This window comes from Indicator indicator, chromosome 2 (assembly GCF_027791375.1).
Source record: "Indicator indicator isolate 239-I01 chromosome 2, UM_Iind_1.1, whole genome shotgun sequence".
In the NCBI taxonomy this organism is placed as follows: Eukaryota; Metazoa; Chordata; class Aves; order Piciformes; family Indicatoridae; genus Indicator; species Indicator indicator.
Window position 1 is genome coordinate 40,037,436 of NC_072011.1, and position 12,476 is coordinate 40,049,911.

Genomic DNA, 12,476 nt, shown 5'->3' on the forward strand with positions numbered 1-12,476 from the left:
GTATAAGCATTTAGACTACTTCTATTTTTTTGCCAAAAGAATTAGTCCTATTCTGTACTTTGTTGCTCTTAAAATGTACTGGTACTTAATTGTTAAATGCACCATGTGCTATACACAGTAAACTTAGAGAGGCATTTATGGGTGCCACAAGACTGTTCTGTTTGAATTCTGATTTTAATGCCAGAGAAACTGAGTTTGCATTGCTCTTGATCCCAGCAAATACACTTGATTCAGCAAGGACAAATGCCAGGTCCTGCACATTGGTCACATCAACTTCATGCAGCGCTACAGTCTTGGGGTAGAGTGGCTGGAATGTTGTCCAGTAGAGAAGGACCTGGAAGTGTTGATGGACAGCCAGCTGAATATAAACCAGCAATGTGCTCAGGTGGCCAAGAAAGCCAAGAGCATCCTGGCCTGTATCAGGAATAGCGTGACAGACAGGACCAGGAAACTGATTGTCCCCCTGTACCCAGCACTGGTGAGGCCAGGCCTTGAATATTGCATTCAGTTTTGGGCCCCTCATTACAAGAAAGACATTGAGATCCTGGAGTGGGTCCATAGAAGGGCAGTGAAACTGGTGAAGGCTCTGCATAACAGGTCTTAGGAGGAGCAGCTGAGGGAACTGGGGTTGTTTTGTCTGGAGAAAAGGGGGCTGAGGGGAGACCTCATTGCTCTCTACAACTCCCTGAAAGAAGGTTGTAGTAAGGTGGGTGTCAGTCTCATCTCCCTAGTAACAAGAGACACGACAGCAGGAAATGGCCTCAGGTTGCACCAGGGGAGGTATATGCATATTCATAGCTGTTCAACTAATCCAAATTTTTGCAGTAGTTGTTATCAAAACTACTAGTAGTTGTTAACAGCTAGTAGTTCTTAAAAAAACCTACAACTCTCTGTTCTGTTGGGCTCGATTCTGCTTATTTCCTAAATGCAGAGTAGCTTTGGATGCTTTACTGCAGTTAGACCAAGTAGACTACTTGGAAGCTTGCTTTGCCCTATTCATAGATCTGCTTAAAAGTATTCCAAGGGCTAGGGCTAGATAAGAGGGTCCAAGAGAGCTGGTTAATGTTTGAACACCACCTCCTCCAAGCTCAAGAAAAGTGTATACCCTTGGAAAAAAATTCTGGTGGAGGAGGCATGGAGATCTGCACGGATAAGCAAGAAGCTTCTGGAAAAACTCAGTTGGAAGAGGGAAGTCCCCAATAGGTGGAAAAAGGGTCTGGTCAGTTGGAAGGACTGTACATATACTGTCAGTGCATGTCATGATGCAACAAGGCAGGCTAAGACTAAGGCTCACTTGGAACTAAATCTGAGTAGACGGGTGAAAAAAACATAAGGGCTTCTTTAAATACATCAACAGCAAAAGGAAGAATACGGAAAATGTGGGTCCACTGTTAAATGAGGTGGGAGACATGGTGACAGACAATTCAGAGATGGCAGAATTAGTGAATTTGCCTCAGTCTTTACTGCTAAGACCAGCCCTCAGGATAGAGTGTACCTTCAGCAAGTTCGCTGATGATACAAGACTGGGAGGGGTGGCTGACACCCCATCAGGCTGGGATGCCATCCAACAAGATCTGGACAGGCTGGAGAGCTGGACAAAGGCAAACCTCATGAAGTTCAGTAAGGATAAGTGTAGAGTCCTGCATTTGGTGGGGAATAACACCAGGCACCAATACAGATTAGGGGCATCCTGCTGGAAAGCAGCTGCCTTGGAGTCCTAGTGGACAGCAAGTTCTCCATGGGACTGCAATGTGTACTTGTGGCCAGGAGGGCCAATGGCATCCTGGGGTGTGTCAAGAAAAGCATCCAGCAGTTCTAGGGAGTTTCTCTGCTTTGCTCTGCTTTGGTGAGACCACACCTGGAATACTGTGTCTGGTTTTGGGCTCCCCAATTGAAGAGACAAAGGGATCTATTGGAGAGAGTCCAACAGAAAACAAGAAGCGTGGCTTGGGACTGTGAAGAAAGACTGAGAGAACTGGTGCTGTTTAGTTTTGAGAAGGCTGAGGGGGGATCTTATTAATGTCTATAAATGTCTGAGGAGTGGGTGTTAGGATGAAGGTAGTCTGTCTTTGGTGATGCTCAGTGATAGGACAAGGAACAGTGGGTACAAGTGCAACACAGGAGGTTCCACTTCAATGTGAGTAGGAACTTCTTTACAGTGAGCGTGATGGAGCACTGAACTAGGCTGCCTGGAGAGGTGGAGTCTTTTTCTCTGAAGACTTTCAAAACCCTTGTGGACATGTTTGTGCGCAGCCTGCCCTCAGTGATCCTGCTTGGGCAGGGGGATTGGACCTGATGTCTGGAGACCCCTTCCAATCCCTAACATGCTGTGATTTTTGTTAGTATTGCTTTAAAGGCTGTTGTATTGCTTTTAGTCTTTTGCTGAGGATGTACTTTAGGCACCCAAATGAGATAACTTTTTAACTTTTCTATAATTGTTAATGGTAACTGTGTAAGTTACAGATAACAATCCATGGTAGTTCTAATGGTTACTAAAGCATTGAAAATATCTCATAAATAGTTTACTTTTTTTTTTATTTATAAGTGGCAATATTGAATAATGTAGAATTATTTACCTTTTTAGGTCTTTGATGTATAGTGAAGCTAACAGAAGGGAGACATTCACTTCATGGCCTCATGTGGGTTATAGGTGGGCACAGCCAGATCCCATGGCTCAAGCAGGGTTCTATCACCAGGTAAAAGGTTTAGTTGTTCTTCATATTTGTCTTCTAGGTGAAGAGTCTCTAAGAGTCTCTCTCTTTTTTTCTTTTTTTTTCTTTTTTAATAAGATTCCTTCAGTGATGTGAAAACCATAAAGAAAAAAAAATGTCATTCAGCTCTTTAAATTTGAGGGGTTTCTATGCCTTGAGGTTGCTTTTTTTTATTTTTTTTTTTGTACATATCACAGAAAATACTGTTCGGACCTTCAACATGTAAAACACTTTAGTATCAAACTGGTCTGAGTTAAATAACATTAAAGATGAAATTGGTTGTTACATAGTGTCTCTTTCTCCTTGTTATATCGTTGGGTAAATATCTTTACTTTAAGCTAAACAAGCGCTATGTTGACATTGGAGTTCTCTAACTGTACTTTCATAGTGGGACTTAAATCATACTGTAACAAACAAAGGTCCTAGATCACATTATTAAATTAAGCATAGTAAATAAATACATCTTCAATCTTTTATTCCACTACTTTGCATATTGCCATTTTTTATTTCATATTATTTCTACTGTTAACATATTTTACAATATGAATTTAGAGAACATGGGCTAGACAGCACATACTGTTTGGCATCAATATTGTTGACTGCCTCATTATGTTAACTGCAAAGCCTGTTAAGTGCAGGGGATAAAAGTTTTGGAAGATTTCTTAGGCTTTTTCAAGAGGAGAAATGTTGGAAAATACATGTGTTACAACTGCATCTGCATATTCCCAAACATAACTCAGTGACTTGAAATGCGATTGTGAAATGTGTGAATTTTAAGAAAATGGAAATTTCCATTCTTTTTTGTCTGTGTCTTCAGCTAGTTACAACAGTTCTTTTCAGAGTAGTGTACAGAATGGTTTATATGGCAGCAGATCCGATACATAATAGGCAATTCTAAATTGTAACCTGGTGAACTTTTTTGAAAAGTAAAAAGCACCTTAGTGTGTGTGGTTTTTATCCAGACCCTCGCACACATATTAGTTCTGAATGTCTCTTAATGTGAAATACTGACACTTCATAGTATGTTATTTGTGGCCTTTCATCTATATGTGGTGCTTTGCTATCTCACTGGAAGGAGACGACCTGATCACCTACTTGAAATGTTTCATAGTATGTAGCTATATAAATTTCAAGAATTTCTTCTTATTTTAATAGCCTGCTTCATCAGGAGATGACAGAGCCATGTGCTTTACCTGTAGTGTGTGTTTAGTATGCTGGGAACCTACAGATGAACCATGGTGAGTTTAATGATGTTTGGAGCAGACTTAATTTTGTGCTTAAGAGCTTAGAACCCTTTGCAGGACAAATACCTTAGTGGTATTTCTGGTGAGTTTAGGGACTGTGGCTGAATGAATTTCCAGAATGATTCCAGGGGAGAAATCACAAAATAATTCCCTGTACTATGTCAGATCTCTGTATAATGCTAAACCCACAAAATTATACTTTGCTTTATTTCTTGATTCTGGATTGCTATTTTACTTCAAATTGTTCTGCGGGAAAGATGTCAGCCAACATTTCTTTATAAGGATCTAATCTCAATCTTCTGTGTGAGTGTAGCTAGGATACATCTTTTATAAGTTCTGCAATGTCTGTACAGTGTACATTTGCCTTTTATGTGAAACTGCAAGATCCTTCACTAGTTTCCTGAATCAGTCAAAACTGTTCATAATGACAGAAATGCAGGACCTTAGTATTAATTTTAAATGGGTTCTTAATGTAATTTTTCTCTTGATTATTTGAACACATAAGATTAACGATTTGCTGAAAACTTGCCTGTGTAATGTTAACTTCATAGTCCTTGTCTCCTTTCCTTTGTTAGTTTTCAGCCATTGTGTAGTAGTATTAATTGCTCTTTGCCATGCCTTTGCCATAGGTACATACTGAGATTAGAAGAGTTTTTCCATTCTGCTTGGTCAGTGTCATTCTGGTTATGACATTCAAGACTATTCATTTTTTTAAGTGTAGATGTATAGACACAGACAGGGCATTGCTTCATCTTACTAAGGTTACTTAAAATAATATAACATTGGAATTCTAATATGTATTCTGTAGAATCTAACCTGCACTTTTCTTTATGAGGATATGAAGAGCTACTGTCTACTAGAATAGTTTTTCAATTGACAATTATGTTAAGACCACTGTATGTAGATTCCTCCATTTGAATACAAGTATCCATTAAGTGATCAAAGGCTTTAATATAGTCTGTTACTGCATGTTTGACTGCAGTGCTGTTCAAACAGTCCAGTCATAGCTTCATTTCAAGGGCTGAGTTTGTGCATGATGTATATGTCTTTTAAAGTAAGAAATCAATGTTTACTCTGTGTGTTTTTTATATGAAAAGGTCTGAACATGAGAGACATTCCCCAAACTGCCCATTTGTCAAGGGTGAGCACACTCAGAATGTACCTCTTTCAGTCACGCTGGCAACAAGTCCAGCACAATTTCCCTGCACAGATGGCACTGACAGAATAGCCTGCTTTGGATCTGGAAGTTGCCCTCATTTTCTAGCTGCTGCAACAAAACGAGGAAAGATCTGCATATGGGATGTTTCCAAACTTATGAAGGTACACAATACGAAAAACCCAACATTTCTATTAACTAAGCACTCCTTAGCATATCTCTTTAAATCAAAGACCTGTTGTGGGTTTTTTTGTTGCTATTTCTCAGGTCCACTTAAAATTTGAGATCAATGCCTACGATCCAGCGATTGTGCAGCAACTTATGTTATCAGGAGAACAGAGCTCAGGGGTTGACTCAAGGAGACCAACACTAGCATGGCTAGAAGATTCATCTAGCTGCTCAGATATACCAAAATTAGAAGGAGACAGGTATGTGCTTTGTGAAACTAAGATTGATTTTATTTTTTATGGAGAATTTTTTTTAATTGCTGTGTACCTCTATACAATTCAACACTTGAAAAAGAGAGTAATTTAAATTCCAGTCCTTAAAGCCAGTTCCATTTTTATTCCGTTTTAAGTTTTTATACTCCACAAACAGACAACCAAACCTCATTGCTGCCCTGTGCTGATGTTCCAGAGGCAGAGGAAAAAGAGAAAGGAATCTAAGTTTGGGAACAGCTTTTCATTGTAGTTCTGGATTACGCATTTCTGGTTTTGAAAGTAAAGGCTACTTTTGAGTTTCTGGAACATGCTTTTTTCTCTGCTTTTCTACTATGTCTGGTTATGCCATACTGAAAATAATTATGTGGATGTGCTAAGAATTTCTTTCATTTTGTACTTTCAACACATGCATACAAACTCTATAAACAATTGACCAGTCTTGTTGCAAGCTTGTAGATAAGATGGAGGGTATGTCAGTGCTTAGAAAGTGTCATGAGAAAAATCAGTATTCTTTCATTTATGCTTCTTACAGTCTGTAACTGGAAACTTCTCATATTGCCAAAACTCAAAGAGTGAATAATTGCTCAAAAACTCAGGACAGAAGGTGTTTAAGGAGTCTTACTGATTTTCTTAATGTTTCTTCTTAAACTACAGCATCACAGAAAGTAGCAGTATTGCTAAATGCACAGGAAATAAAGTTTTTGGTTTTAAGCTTGGTGTGTTTGTTACAGTACTGCAAGGCAAATATGAACTTAATCTTCTGAAGACAGTGTGTGGAAATGTGGGCAGCTTCAAAGTGGGGGGCCTAACAGCTACTAAGGCCTAGAGTTTTACTGTAGCTTTAGATCACTAAACAGCTTGAGAGTTTAACCAGCTATTAAAATTGGCTTAATTCTTTAAGGATAGTACAATTAATAGGGTTATGCTGCTCAAAACTAAATAATCTTCCACTTCACTTAATTTGTATGAAATTTAGTATCATTGTCCTTGTCTTGTGAAGTGAAGGTTGATGAGGTTTGAGCCAAAAAAGATCTGTTTCTTGGCTATGAGGAGGAAGATTCCAATTCACTGAAATCCGAGGATCTGACTACATACATACTAGTTATACCTGAAGCTACAAAGGCATTACTGGTCTTCCTGCATGTAAAGAGCCTGTAATGAGAAATTGTTTCTTATATTGGACAAGTCAGATATGTAAAATCTTCATATATACTTAGAACTACTGAAGGGCCTATTTTGAAGAGGTGTCTTGAACAGAATTTCAAGAAACTAACGAGACTAATTATGAAACTAATTATTTATGAAACTAATTATTCATCTGATAGCATTTGTAAAAGCATCGTACCATTCATACACTCCTTCTGTATTAGACTAGAGGATTCATTTGGTTGGTTTTGTTTTTCTTGAAAAAAATTCTGAGAACTGGCTTTCATTTTATTTCCTTTCATGTCTGAAGTGTTAGGTATATAATAATAGAGTGAGGCAACCAGAAAGCTAGTGCAGTAGTTTGATGATTGAGGAAATAAGTATATTGTTGGCTGTGACCAACTCATCAGTGGATGTACAGTGCTGACTAAACTACCTGTTAGGTTACAATACATACTGTATTTTTATTCAGTTTAAGTAAAAATTAAAACACAGCTACAATGTACATAGTGTCATTCATGCATTTTTTAATTTTTTTTGTCTTCAGTGATGACCTACTGGAGGATTCAGACAGTGAAGAGCATTCCAGATCGGAATCTGTGACAGGTGGGTTATATCTGATCCATATAATAATTTAGAGGCCAGGAGGGAAATTGTTCTTCTTGGGCTTTTAAAAAAGCCATGTCAAAACCAGTGGAATTATATTGACTCTGTTAGGAAAAAGAAAAAAAAAAAACTGACCTTGAAAGCAATGCCAATATTAAAGTCACTATTTGTGTAGTAGAGAGATCACCTACAGGATAAAAACTGTGCTTTTTTGGTTGGTAAGTTTCTTACTTGACAAGAAGCATTGTTTATTTTGCTGTCAGTAAAACACACAAAACAAGTTAAAAGAATTTACTTAGAACAGACACACATTACAGCTGTAATGGGATTCAGGGGTTTACTGGAGAGAACTAATGTGTCTTAGATTGTTTCCATGTGAGTATGAGCTTTGATAGATTATTTCTCATGCTGAATAAAGAGCTCATATGGAAGCTGAACAGTGCTATGCATGGTGTTCTTGTGTTACTCTCTTAGAGGCTGAATCAGACATTTGGATGGGAGGGAGGACTACGTTCTTATTTTCCATAATCCATTTTGCATCTTTTCAGCAAGAATTAGCAAGGGGGGGAGGGGGAGGGAGCAAAGAACATGTGCATGCACACAAGGAAATAGTCTGCCTAACCAAAAAATTTGTAGAAAGGTAATGTCATTTACTGTGATGCTTGTTACAAAGGCTAATGTCCTGTTCTCCACTTTTGCTGATAAAATTAGAGTTGTTAGTCTTTGTGGAAGTAATGTTTCTTGGCCTCTTTTATGGTTTCTTGACTATCAAATCTTGAACATATGGAATGTTTTAATGTATTGAAACTGCAGAGCATGACTTCTTGCTTAAATATGAAGTCCATAATATATTCAATATGGTTGTTTTTTTTAACATGTATTATCTTAAACATTTTTTGTTTTAAAGGACATACATCACAAAAAGAAACTATGGAAGTCAGCCTTGATATAACTGCTCTCAGCATTCTTCAGCAACCTGAAAAACTTCAGTGGGAAATTGTTGCAAATGTTCTGGAAGACACTGTTAAGGATCTGGAAGAACTTGGGGCAAATCCCTGTCTAGCCAACTGTAAGAGTGAAAAGATGAAGGAAAAACATCTAGAACAACACAACATTCCCTTTCCTTGTTTATTGGCTGGAGGTCTATTAACATACAAATCACCTGCTACCTCTCCTGTTAGCAGTAACTCTCAGAGATCACTGGATGGCTTAAGTAGGACTCGAGATGAGAGTGTCTCAGAACAGGGATCAACTGACAATGAATCCTGCACTAATTCAGAACTGAATTCCCCTCTGGTAAGGAGGACTTTACCTGTATTGCTGCTATACAGCATTAAGGAGTCTGATGAAAAAGCAGGAAAAATCTTTTCACAGATGAACAATATTATGAGTAAAAGTATTCATGATGATGGTTTCACAGTTCCACAGATCATTGAAATGGAGCTGGACAGTCAGGAACAGTTACTGTTGCAGGATCCCCCTGTGACTTACATTCAGCAGTTTGCAGATGCTGCAGCCAACCTAACTTCTCCGGACTCGGACAAGTGGAGCTCTATGATTCCCAAGCCTGGGACTTTGGTTCAGTGCCTGCGTCTGCCAAAGTTTGCAGAGGAGGAGAACCTGTGTGTAGATTCAATCACTCCTTGTGCAGATGGAGTTCATTTGTTAGTAGGACTGCGAACTTGTCCTGTTGAATCCCTGAGTGCAATAAATCAAGTAGAGGCCTTGAATAATTTAAATAAATTAAACTCAGCACTATGTGATAGAAGGAAGGGGGAATTAGAATCGAGTCTTGCCATAGTGAATGGCACGAGTATTGATGTAATCCAACATGAGTCACCAGCAGATGTACCAACTCCTTTAATAGTTCAACCTGAACAGAGAAGTGTTAGTGGTGGATACCTATTACTTTATAAAATGAATTATGCCACCAGAATAGTTACTCTAGAGGAGGAACCAGTAAGAATCCAGCATATCAAAGACCCACAAGACACAATTACCTCAATGATTTTGCTCCCACCAGATATATTGGATAATCGAGAGGATGACTGTGAGGAGCCTGTAGAGGAAATACAATTAAGTTCTAAAAATGGCAGTGGGAGAGAAAGAAGATCTGAGATTTCTACTCTTGGGCACCTGGTAATAACTACTCAGGGAGGATATGTAAAAATATTAGATCTTTCGAACTTTGAAATTCTGGCCAAAGTGGAGCCACCTAAAAAAGAGGGAACTGAAGAACCAGATATGTTTGTCTCTGTGATATACTGTTCGGGCACAGACAGATTATGCGCATGCACCAAAGGTAAGATTTCTAATTCTGGTTTGTGTTTTGTTTTGTTTTTTTAGTGCTTTATTTGACTGTATTTGAATTATGTTATAGAATGTTAGACTCTCCATCTCAAAATAGTTCCACTGAACTTTATGTAAGTCTAATTCAGTTCTAGGGAGCATGTACTCTATTTAATTCCTTATCTTAAACATAGGTTTTATTTCCAAAATGGTAATAACTCTTGGGTATGTCCATTGCATTAGTAAATTTGTTCATTTAGAGGCACAGATTTTCTTAGAAAAATCAACTGATTTTTATAGGTAATTATTTCTGAGATCCACATTGCAGAAAAATGTCTTCTGTCTGTAATTTACAGTATTCAAGAAGGTAGAGAAGGTAATGTGATTGGTTGTCTTTCAGATGGGGCTGCTGGTTCTGCTTCAGCCTTTTGCAATTGAATTACACTTTCTTGAGCATGAAAGCCAGACTGTCCATGCAGATGGTTAAATCTTTTTACAAATGAAGACATTTTGGGGGAAGGGGGCAAGTAGGAGGGAAGCATAAGTCCAGGCAGCTGTTCCTTTGTAGAAGTTCTGCCACACACCTCTCTGCTTCTTGTGTCGCATTGGGACAGTGGAAGCAGCTCTGGCTGTTGTTTAACTCGAACTCCTCTGTGCATCAATGTCTCATTTAGTTCTCCTGCCCATGAATGAAGCTGTGGTGAAAACACTTAGCCTTTCAAAGGGACTAAGCTGATGGATAGGTTCCTACATTTCAAATGTATTCTCACCAATATCAAGTGTAACTTTACTGGTAGAATTTAAATCAGCACATTTCCTCCTTTCCTGATGTTTTTGTGTTGATTACACAGTCCTTCTATAAGCAAATTGTAAACTCAAATGAGATTTTCCTGATATTTTCAAAAGATAGTCAAACTTACTGTCAAAATACCATGTCTGTTAAGGGCTCTGAGTTTATCACCTACCAAGAGTATTAGCAGTGGAGATTTTAGGTTTTCTTTTTTTGGTATAGATGAAAAAGCTACATGCTAGCAACTAATATTGACATTTGCAGGTATCTAGTGGACACCTTCATATTTACTGAATTGTTCTCTTTTGGTAACTGGTTTTGAAGAAATGTCTATTAAACTGTTTTAGTGTTATTTAATAATGAACACTTTTGCCTAGTTAAATTTGAACTCTGAAAGGTTAATTGCCTTCAAAAACTATTAGTACATCATGTGTCATAAGGTTTTTTACCTGTACGTTGCTGATAAAACTACAGTCTCATTTAAAAACACCCAAACCTTGCTAAGATGTTTTTCTACAGGATTATACTACTATTTATTTCTTCTTTACATCAAACCTATTCTGTCTTCCTTGTGTTTTAAGATTAATGATAAAAGTTGAAGGACTTACTGATACTGTGCATGATACTTTTCCATCCAGTTAGTGTATATATAGTGCATATATTCTTTATGCATTTGGTATTGTCTAAACCTGTTTTGGGACTTTGAGTGCAAGATAAAATAATCTTCAGGCATCTGGCAAAAGTCTTGTGATCATTGGCCCTTGTTCTCATGGGGACTACAACTTCTAGAAATAAAATATAATAGTGAAGGGACTGATAGTCCCAGAGGTTCCTAGAATGTGTGGAGGAGTGCTTCCTGACACAGCTGGTGAGGGAGCCAACTAGGGAAAGTGCCTTGCTGGACCTGCTGTTTGTGAATAGAGAAGGACTTGTGGGTGATGTAATGGTTGGGGGCCGTCTTGGGCACAGTGATCATGAAATGGTTGAGTTCTCAGTTGTTGAATTAAAGAGGGGGGATCAGCAGAAGTGCCACCTGGGACTTCTGGTGAGCAGACTTTGGCCTCTTTTAGAGGAGAGTGGTGAGAGAGACTGGTGGACAGAGTCCCTGGGGAGGCAGTCATGAAGGGCCAGGGAGTCCAGGAAGACTCAACACAGTTCAACAGGGAAATCTTAAAGGTGAAGGAACAGGCCATCATCATGTGCTGAAAGATGAGTAAGTGAAGAAGAAGGCTTGCATGGCTGGAATAGCAAGGTTTGGTTGCTGCTTAGGGAGAAAAGGAGAGTCTATGGTTGTTGGAAGAAGGGGCAGGCCCCTTAAGAAGACTACATGATTGCCAAGAGGCTGTGCAGGGAGAAATTGGAAGAGCAAAGCCCTTAATTTGGCTTCAGCTGGAAGACAGGGATGGGGAGCAGAGTGAAACCCCCATAATCCAAGAGGAGGTGATTAATGACCTGCTGCGCCACTTACATAAGTCTATGGCATCCAAGGATATTCAGGGAGTTGGTGAAAGCACTCACCAAGCCATTTTGCATCATTTACTGGCAGTCCTGGCTAAGTGACTGGAGATTGGCGAATGTGATGCCCATCTACAAGAAGGAGGACCTGGGGAACTACAGACCTGTTAGTCTGACCTTGGTTCCGGGGGAGGTCATGGCATGGGTCATCTTGAGTGTTGTTATGCAGCGTGTGCAGGGCAACCAGATGATCAGGCCCAGTCAGCATGAATTCATGAAGGGCAGGTCCTGCTTGATGAACCTGATCTCCTTCTATGATAAGGTGGCCTGCTTAGTGGATGAGGGAAGGGCTATGGATGATGTTTATCTGGACTTCAGTAAAGCTTTTGACACTGTTTTCCACAGCATCCTCCTGGTGAAACCAGCTGCTTGTGGCTTGCTTGGATGCTTCACTGGGTTAAAAACTGGCTGGATGGTTGGGCCCAAAGAGTGGTGGGGAATGGAGTTAAATCCAGTTCATCTCTGCTCACTAGTGCTGTTACCAAGGGCTCAGTACTGTGGCCAGTTCTCTTTGATATCTTGATCAGTGCTCTGGATGAGGGACTTGAGTGCACCCTCAGTAAGTTTGCATATGACACT

The 12,476-nt window shown here is 39.2% G+C and overlaps 1 protein-coding gene across 1 annotated transcript in view; it reads left to right on the top strand.

Moving 5' to 3' along the window:
- The window catches only part of BIRC6 (baculoviral IAP repeat containing 6), a 179,943-nt gene that overhangs the window by 18,912 nt on the left and 148,555 nt on the right, over nt 1-12,476 (top strand). Inside the window, exons 5-10 of the mRNA XM_054394854.1 lie at nt 2,585-2,696; nt 3,867-3,949; nt 5,053-5,275; nt 5,379-5,539; nt 7,245-7,303; nt 8,211-9,605. Coding sequence (XP_054250829.1) covers nt 2,585-2,696; nt 3,867-3,949; nt 5,053-5,275; nt 5,379-5,539; nt 7,245-7,303; nt 8,211-9,605 — 2,033 coding nt within the window. The remainder of the gene's footprint in view (nt 1-2,584; nt 2,697-3,866; nt 3,950-5,052; nt 5,276-5,378; nt 5,540-7,244; nt 7,304-8,210; nt 9,606-12,476) is intronic.